Source organism: Anastrepha ludens, chromosome 4 (genome assembly GCF_028408465.1).
Source record: "Anastrepha ludens isolate Willacy chromosome 4, idAnaLude1.1, whole genome shotgun sequence".
In the NCBI taxonomy this organism is placed as follows: domain Eukaryota; kingdom Metazoa; phylum Arthropoda; class Insecta; order Diptera; family Tephritidae; genus Anastrepha; species Anastrepha ludens.
In genome coordinates this window covers 129916691-129926583 of record NC_071500.1, presented here as the reverse complement: position 1 = coordinate 129926583, position 9893 = coordinate 129916691, and the positions used below count along the sequence as shown (strand labels likewise).

General features: G+C 36.7%; 1 protein-coding gene across 1 annotated transcript; it reads right to left on the bottom strand.

Annotated features, from left to right (window-relative positions):
- Positions 1–4077: 4077 nt before the first annotated feature.
- Positions 4078–4518, bottom strand: LOC128862558 (probable fatty acid-binding protein). The gene has a single exon (XM_054101257.1). It carries the CDS (start codon positions 4489–4491, stop codon positions 4093–4095), a length of 399 nt encoding a protein of 132 aa, XP_053957232.1. The 5' UTR covers positions 4492–4518; the 3' UTR covers positions 4078–4092.
- Between the last annotated feature and the right edge of the window lie 5375 nt (positions 4519–9893).

Genomic DNA, 9893 nt, shown 5'->3' with positions numbered 1-9893 from the left:
TAATGCATCGGCATTTGTATTCATTTTGCCTTGCTTGTAGACTATTTCGAAATCATAGTCTGACAAATCAAGTCTAATCCTTGTCATCTTGAATGAAGGATTTTTGTGTGAAAATAAGAAGTTAAGAGGTCTGTGGTCCGTTACCACGGTGAATTTTCTGCCCATTAGGTATGGACGGAAGAAATTTATTCCCCAGTGAATCGCGAGTAGTTCTTTTTCTATGACCGATTTATTTATATGTTTTACTAAAGTTTTGCTTGCATATGATATAGGCAAATCTTTTCCTATTTCTCCTTGACTAAGTACTGCACCGAGTGCGAAATTAGATGCGTCTGTTGTGAGCACAAATGGTTGCTCGAAATTTGGATATTGCAAGATAGGTGGATTGATTAGTTTTCCTTTTAGTGATTCGAATGCTTTCTGACATTCGTCAGTCCAATCAAATACTTGTCCCTTCTTCACGAGATTATTTAGGCACTTGGTTATTTGAGCAAAATTTTGTACAAAACGTCTATAATAATTGCAAAAAGCTACAAATCTCCTAACCACGTCACTACTTTTGGGTACACTTCAAATTTTGATGGGTCTGTTTTTATGCCATCTTGCGTGATCAGATGTCCTAGGTACACGACTTCGGATTTTAAAAATACGCACTTTCTCGCATTTAGTTTTAAGTTATATTTTCGTAGTCTTTCAAAAACTGCAATTAAATTACTGTTGTGGTGTTTTAGACTACAGCCAAACACTATAATATCGTCTACGTATAAAAATGCATTGCTATCTAAACCACTCAAAGCTATTGTGAGCATTCTTTGAAAGCTATTGCTAGATATTTTGAGTCCAAATGGTAAGCGTTTAAATTGATAATGACCTTGTCTTGTGGAGAATGCAGTCAGGTGTCTTGAGTGTTTGTCTAGCGTTATCTGGTGAAATGAGCTTGTCATGTCGAGCGTTGAAAAATATTTTGCGCGACCCAGTTTGTCTAGTACGTCTTCTATTCCTGTTAACGGGAATTTATCATTAATAATCTTTTTGTTTAGTTGTCTATAGTCTACTACAAGCCTCCATTTTTTTGTCTCCGCTACTTTTCTTTGGTACGATCAAAAGAGGTGAATTATAGGCGCTCACTGATAGTTCCACTAAGTATGTCGGTTTGCAATAAATTTTCTACTTGTTCTTTTATTTCTTTAAGCTGAGTCTGAGGTAATCTGTACTTTTTTATGTATACAGGTGTTTTATCGTTCAGATTCAAATGTTGGGTATAAAAATTATTAGTGCTCAAAGATTCCCCTTCTATATGAAAAATGTCTTGAAATTGCTCGAAAATTTTATATAATGAATCCCTTGCAGTTTTGTCGTCTGAATCTAAATTTGAAGTTTCTATTAATTTTTGAAAACGCGTTTTGTCAAAATTATCTTTATTTTTCTGGTTAATTACGTAATAGTTATTTAAGGGTTCTGTTTCAAGATTTAGATTTTTTATACGAATTTCACTGTCATTGACGTTAAGTAGTCTTATGTGAGCAAATCCTTCCTTGAGTACTATGGAGTTTCCTAGAAATACGCCTTTTTGAATTTCTTTATTGAACACGACGCTGTCTTCAGTTAGATCTAATTTTACTCGGTGAATTATTTCCGACCTTGCAGGAATAATTATATCCGAAACTTCAGATAAATCTGAATGATAATAATAAAATGATCTCTTCATCATCGACAACGAGTGTTATAGTATATGTTTGCAAAGGCAATCTTTCAGAAAATCCTGTCCCAATATTCCGTCAGTTTGTATAGGAAATTTGTCGTCTACTATATTGAATTTTTGGATATGCGATTTCTCTCCAAAATCTAATTTTATGTCTGTTACTCCTTTTGAGTAAATAATTTCGTTTGATATCCCTGTTAATTTACATTTATCTTGGTCATTGAAAAATAAGTCGCCATTTAGATTTTTTGGCTTTATGATAGATACGCCTGCTGCCGTGTCTATTATGAAAGTTAGATTTGTATTTGAGTCTGCACATCTTAAAGAAATTATATTCGTAGCATTATTTGAAATTCTAAGAATATTTAATTTTGGGTACCCGGGGATTGACTCTCGTTCGTTTGTCCTTCCTCCGGGGCAAACTCGTTTCCCTGTTGCATTACTCTAATTCTGTTATTATTATTATTAAAGTTTCCGCGGTTATAAGTGTTCCCACGGTTATTGTTTTGTCCCCTGTTGTGCCCACGATTGTACTGGTTTCCAAAATTATTATTGTATCTATAATTATTGTGATAATTATTTCTATTATAATTGTTATTATTAGCTCCAAAATAGTTATTTGCATTATGATTTTGCCCACGGTGTCCATGATTTCCTCTGTAATTATTTCCACGGTGTGGATTTTGTCCAACATAGTTTTGGTTAAAGGTATTACGTCCTTGTTTATTTGTGTTAGTATGTCCTCTGTAATTGTTTCGTCCTCTGACATTGTTTTGACTAAAAAACATAATTTGTCCAGACGTACTGGTAGTTCTTTCTAGGTCTTTTGCCAAGTTTATGGCTTCTTGTAGTGTTTTTGTTTGCGTTAAGCATATCGCTTGTCTTAGGTTGTCGTTTAGATTATTTTTGAAAATGGTTAAGCCATATATTTGGTTATTTCTAATGAAGTCGTCTTTTCTTTCGTTCGTTACAGTTCCTTCCATCTCTGCGATGTGTAATGTATTCAATTCAGAAATAAGTTGCAGAATATGGTCACTGAATGTAGCCACATTTTGATTTCTCTGCGTACAGCAATTGAGTTTTGAGTACATTTCTGGAATGGTTAATGGATTCTTGCACAGCTTTGTTAGTTCAGTTTGTAATTTATCAAAATTGTCAATTGGGTCTAGAATTCCAATTGCTGCCCTTACTTTGTTGTTCAATTTTACTTCCCTAATAAATTCTATAAATGTTTTTTTTTACTCTGTTCATTTAGTGTCTTGTAGATCAACTCTGTGATTTTTAAAAATGATGGTAAGTCCCTGTAATTTCCAGTAAATTCTGGGACTACTTTTAACGATGTATTTATATCGAATTCTGACATGTTTTGTGTTGAAATATTATTTGAGCCGTTCTGTTCTGATTTGTCTTGATAGTTTTTCTGTTCTAATATATTAATCGTCCTTTTGTCTCAGTGTACAATTTCTGAAAATTTGTTTTTAAGTTCGTGAGTTCTTTGTAATCTATGTCAGGGCTAGTTTCAAGTTTTTCAAATTCAATTTTCAAATTCTCTATGTCTTTTAATTTTTGTGATAAAGTTTCTACTTTATATTTTTTTTGCTCCCTGTTTTTTTATGTTCTCTAATATCCCTGACAAAGTCCTTACAATTTCTTCAATATTTTCCATTTAAAATGTAATTGCAGATTTCATTTTATTGTACGATATATATGCATTTTTTTTTATTTTTTTATTTTTGCTTAACATTTTTGTTTCATTTTTTTTTTTTGTCTTAAACTATCTGCCTACTTCTATTCAAGTGTTTGTGTAAGTATGTTTTATAATATTTGTTAATTCTGTGTACAATGTATAAAATTATTATAAAGATAGTGAATAAAAAGATTACATCGAGTGTTATTATCTTATTCTCTAAAAAGCTGCTGTTGTTGGCTGCTGTTTGGTTGAGGATGATTTCCTCCTTCTCTTCTGTTGACCACCAGTTCCCCATAAACGTAGCTTTTTGTATTTCCTCTGATTTCCCAAATTTTATTTTTCCTCTGGTGTAGTTTTGCCTTAAGTTCTTTGTTTACTTGTTCTAGAGCATGGTCAGCTGCTAACGCTTTTGAGAAGTTATTGCTTGTTTCTTGGTTCACTGATCTTCTTTTTATGTCAAGAAGTTTAGCCTTTTCCACTCTAAGGCGTTTTTTATATCCTCCTCGGGTTTTAAGCTTCAGATTTTCCTTGGGGATAGCCACACGATGGGTATCTTTGTTGTCTTCAATTCTATTTCTGTACTGATGTATAGAAAGCTTCTTTGGTCCTTCCATGAAGTTGTTAAAAAAAAATTTTACGTTTTTGGTTGAAAATTGAAATGTATTTCAAAATTTAAGGATCGTCCGTACTAATAATTTATTTAGCGTTTAGGATCGTCCGCAGGATCGGACTTCACGTCGTTGAGGGTGAGAGTAGTCACTAGCTCGGAGTCAGTGAATTCACGAATAATGGTCGATGGTTTGTCACCCTTCTGTTCTTGCACCAATTTGTTGCCATCCAGAGTGAAGACGCTCTTCAATTTGCGACCATCAAGTGTCTCTTCATCGAATTCCTCGCCCAGCTTGAAGTTGATCGTAATTGTCTTGAGGGTTGAGGCAGTGGTGAAAGAGTAATTATCACCATCCTTCTTTAGTTCAACGGTGGGGCTGACATTGTTACCCATTTTGCGTAGAACCATACCGACACCCAATTCCTTCATGTATTCGTCGAAGTTTTCACTCTTTTCTAATTTGTATTTCTTTCCTTCCCAGACAGCCATTTTTACTAATAATTTATTTAGCGTTTAGGATCGTCCGCAGGATCGCCATGTAAAGTGAGGCAGGATCGTCATGTGTAAGTGCTATTATTTTATGGAAGAGCTTTAGAGCAAACCTGCCGACTAAAGATTCCTTTGTAAATAAAAGATTTTTATTCAGTTAGGGCAAATGGCTTCCTTCCAACTATCAGGTTGAGACTGAGCTGCCTTCTGATAGAATGGCTTTATTTTTATACTTTCTTTTTGCCTTGCCATCAATAAAATATACATAATTACAATCAAACATTGTTACAAGTAAAAATTAATAACAAAATTGTAAACACTTAAAAATACTATACAATGTAATTTTGCTTAGGTTGACTTAAATTTTGTTTAGGTTAACTTACTTCACAGTAAGCTATGGCTTTGCTTTGGAGTGGGGTATCATATGACAAAAAAATGTATTTGGTGTGTGCCATGTGTTTACTTATGTTTCGGGTTTCAAAAAAAAAGGAAAAGAATTTTTGTCATTGAAATTAAAGAGTAGAGTAAATTGAAATGAAAAGAATTATGTCATTAAAGTAGAGTAAGTTGAAATGAAAAGAATTATGTCATTGAAATTGAAGAGTAGAGTGAATTGAAATGGTTTACATAATTTGAGTTTGAGTGTTAAAAATATATTTAAAGAATTCGAAATAAGTTTGAAAGTGAAGTGGAGGTACTCTACACGTTGAAAAATCAAGATGTTAAAGAACCTCGCATTATAATGAGATACTCGGGTGCCAGAGTGAATGAACGTATTTGGCGGTGAAATCTCCCCTCCACAAGTCCGACAGCGAATTTAAGGCACCCTTACTTGGAAATTGAAGTAAACGTCGCAAGGTTCGATGGTCTTCTTGCTTAACCTCGTCTATCGCATCTGTAGAATAGCGGTGATACCAGCCTCTGATCTTACAGGAACATTAACAAGGTGGACCGATCCACCTTCCCCATTAAGGAACAAGACATTTTGAGTGCATACCTTCATATCACCTTAATCGTCTTTAAAAATGAGGGGTTTTATCTAAGGCTTTGTTGGCATTTTCATTGGGGAATTTCTTTACGTGGTGGACCCCAAACCCAAAGCACACTTCCACTTTGTGGGATTTAAATCTCAAGAACGTATTTATTTAGCGAGGCGTTTATTCGAATATAGGTACCCGCTCGCAACCGCATCTCCAACGGCAAGTCAACTTTAGTGGGCCCATAAAATTAATGCGTTGGTGCTGCCGCTCTTTCTCCAAATGCTTGGTTTTGCACATGCGTACATACATAGGTTAAACATATTAAAAATTAGTTGATAATAATAGAGTTCTATTCACAAATTTACATATAGTTTTCTTTGCTGACTTTGATTGACTCAAAAGGTGCGAAGCTAAATAGTGCGGTTTGGTCATCGAAGCAACTGTTTATACGCTTGAACTTGTAGAATGTTTGCCTGCTTGCTTCAACGTGGTGATATATTACTGGGAAATGCGATTCTGTTTATGCTTTTGCAAAAGATGGTGCCAAAGCAATTAAATTAAGCAGTCCGTATTACTTGTTGTCGTTATTTACCAATGAAAGTAGGCCCTACGTTAAAAAGGGTGTCGCTACGCGAGCATATCGCAAAAATGTGTTGGAATTGTTATATGCTGTTATATTTGCGAATTTTTAGTTTGCTGTTACAAAAACATCCTTTTACCAGTGATATTTTCTAAAAATATCGTATAACCTTACAATACTATGAATAGGGAATAAATGAAAATGTTAAAAATATTAAAACAATTAATTCGCCTGAAAGAAAACAACCAACTGAGCGAAGGACTACATTTCGTACGAGGCGCGAGTATACTTATGTAAGGATGTGCTTAGTTCATATAACACATAAACGAAATCATGCATACATATTGTGTAAATGTACATACATACGTATGTGTTCACATAGTCAAGTGGAAGTAATAAATTCATAAAGGGTCGCATCCTTATGCAATATCAGAGGCAGCGGCTGCATAACAGGATAAACATGATAATAATGCACTCAATTGGCTAGGCGGTTTTCACAATTTAATTGTTGGCCGGTGCAGGAAATGTAGTTGCAGTATTTTGAAAAGCATAATCCGTGTATTGTTTTCCGCCCTTCATGGCTGGGCCGATTTTATGCCATGAATTCACAACGAGAACACTGCGAAAAGAGCACCGCCGGCAGAAAAGTGAACAGTCGACAGAAATGTATTTACAAATAAGGGAGTTAACAAATGAACCTGTCAATCTTAAATTCAATTCTAGTTGCGACTGTTTACTTATGTGCTTAATGAAGATGCAGATCTGCAGCGCCATCTGCCTAATTCGAAAACCGCGATCTACGAGAAAAAAAATAGGACTTTCTCCGATATGTTCGTACAGTATTAGTTACTTGGAAAGACGTTCACACAAATAACAAATATGCAGACCGAAATCTTGAAATACATTCATACAAAAGGAACCCATAAGCCTGTATCATATGTGGATACTTATGTGTGTGTGGATGTGCATGTGCATATGCGTGGGCCATGAAGTGGCATAGACGGATTTTCACATATTTAAGAAATTGCAATTAAATTTATTGATTCTTTTTGCGGCAACTGCAGATGATACAACTTTAGGTTAGGTTGACCTGGCAACTGCAGATGATACAAGTAAACTCTGAAGCTCTAACCCCGAGAGGCATTCTAACTTCTCATATTGTAAAGCGCCTAAGCATTTTAATCTGGTTCTAGCTAACGCAGGGGGGCAAGAACATAGAAGGTGTTCTAGCGTTTCTCTCTCTTCCAGTTCATTGCAAAATCTGCAGCTATCGTTGTATGTAATTCCTATCTTGTATGCGTGCGCCGCTAGCAAATTGTGGCCTGTCAGCATACCTACGATAGTTCTGATTTCTTTTCTGGACAGAGCGAGTACGAATCGGACGTAGTTATCTGCATTCTGTGTACACATGATTTTCGCGGTTTTGCAAGTGGCTAGATTATTCCACCTCCTGTTTATCCGTACTTTCATGTCCGCAGCGATGTCGTTGTGTATCGTATTTAAAGGTTTCGGGATGTCGTTTTCTTGTTCAAATGGTATGTAAATGGCACTCTCGGTAATCTAATCTACAATTTTGTTACCTACCATGCCCTTATGTCCGGGTACTCAACAGATGTGCAATCGTTTGTCTGCGGCTAGTCACTCTATGCCTTCCCTGATTTTTACAATAGAACATTTTTAGATGAAATTTCATATGGGTTTATTGCTTTTATCGTCGCTTGACTGTCAACGTATATATTTATTTTGGCGTTGCTGGATGTCTTTGCGAATGCTATTTCCGCAGCCTTACCTACAGCAAAGACTTCGGCTTGAAAGATACTGCAGTGGTCGGGCAGCTTAAATGGCGGCTTGATGCCTAGCTCTGCACAATAGATCCCTGCCCCTACTCCGTCTAACTTTTTCGAGCCATCTGTAAATATGTTAAGAGTTTTTCGGTTAGGTTTCATTCCTCTTTTCCATCCCTCTTCTTCTATTGTTGTTCGGAATTTCTTCCCCCAATTGCATTTTGGAGTTATATAGTCCGTCAGGACCCTGTGACTCATGTCTATTGAGCTATGCCCAAATGTTTTACAGGTAAATTCGCCTGTCGTGCTGAGCGTTACGACAGATTTAGATGCTAGACATTCTGCCGCAATATCAATCGGTGACAAGTTGAGTATATGCAAATGAGGCCAAACTAATTCTATATTCCTTTGAGAGTATCGGGTTGTTCTTACCTGCTTTCGGTAAAAACACAACCCTTGCTTCTCTCCAGCTAACAGGAATATAATTAAGGCTCAGACATCCTGTGTATAGCACTTTTAGCCATGGTACCAAAAGATCGCCTTTGAAGCAATGCAGGACAAATTCCGTCGATTTAAATGGGTCAAAACTGTTTAATGTCCATTCTATTTTTGCGTTGTAATAAACTCTTCCGTGATGCTTGCTACGTTATCTCTCAAGGACTCGTGCTCTAAGTGGTCCATGCATCCTGGATAATGCGTAATGACTAGATCTTGTAGTGATTCTTCAAAACAATCAGTCCAGTCCCCGTTAGCTTTGCGAATTAAATTGGGAGTGGTGAACTGTTTCGATAAGATTTTTTAAGCCTAGCTGCTTCGTTTGTACTTTCTATGCTGCCACAGAAGTCTTTCCATCATTCTCTTTTGGCCCTACGTACCTCTTTCTTGTATGTTCGTCGTAGGTCGTTATACTCCTCCCAGCAGGATTCATTGTGGGCTACCCGTGCCAACTTATAGAACTCTAATACAGTGTGCCTTTTTGATTCCTGCTCCTTGTTTCACCAAGGTGGCTTTGATCTGCGTTTTAAGCGTGGGGGAGTGCATGCAGCGTTCAGTTCAACACATGAGCTGAACCTGCGAAGTTTCAATGGTTTTTGCAATGCATTTTCCTAAACAGATCCCAGTTTGTATTTCTGTATTGTATCTGAAGGTATTGCTCTTTAGCTCGGGTGAGAATGTTATTCTAAAATCTATGTATTTGCGGTCGAAGAAAGTTGGCGTTACTTCTCCAATCTTCCACCATCGTAAGGTTATTCGTAAAGGTTAAGCCTAGAACATTTTTAGAGGTGGGCCCAATATATGTTGGTTCCTCACCACGGTTTGCTACTTTTAAGCTACTTCTTAAAATAAAATTGAGTAGGGACTCACCTCTATCGTTTTTGTCGGAGGTTCCCCAGATGGTATGCTGTGAGTTTGCATCGGAGCCTACGACAATAGCTAGGCTTCCTTGACCTGTCTGTGACGCCTCCGACGGTGCCTCCTTTTCGTGTGACATGTAGCAGGACGCAGGAAGTAATACTTCATTCTTGCAGCCCTTGACTGTCACTACTGTCAGGTCATTTGTAGAGAGTAGCTGCTCTTATCCTGTTTGTAGCGATCGGGAAGTATGTATTGTAGTTTAATGAGTCTAGTCCAGACACCAGGTTTCCCGAACCAATCCATGGTTCCTGGACCAGAGCCACATTGTAGTTGGCCCCTTCTAGATTCTAGATTCACTTTTGTGAAGGTTTATTTGAAGGACCTTCAGCATCAAGCTTCGGTTTCTTCACGGGGTTGGATACCTGGGTGGTTTCAAGGGTGTCTTCTATGCCTAGATCCTTCTCCGCCTCCCCAGTTTCCAGCGTGTTTTGATTATTATCTGTTGGGCTGATACATTAATAAAATTGAAGTTTTTATATTGCTTCAGAGATACTTACCTACATATGCACCTACTTACATTCACACACACATGGTTATATATTTACTTTCCAGTCGTAATGCCACTTATGATAGCAGAGTTGCATATAAATACAACAAAATATTCTGTAATAAATGTCTCTATCTTATTTTTAAGCTTTAAAA

Excerpts from the sequence above, each read along its gene's own strand:
- LOC128862558 (XM_054101257.1), bottom strand. The coding sequence starts at position 4,491 with ATGGCTGTCTGGGAAGGAAAGAAATACAAATTAGAAAAGAGTGAAAAC.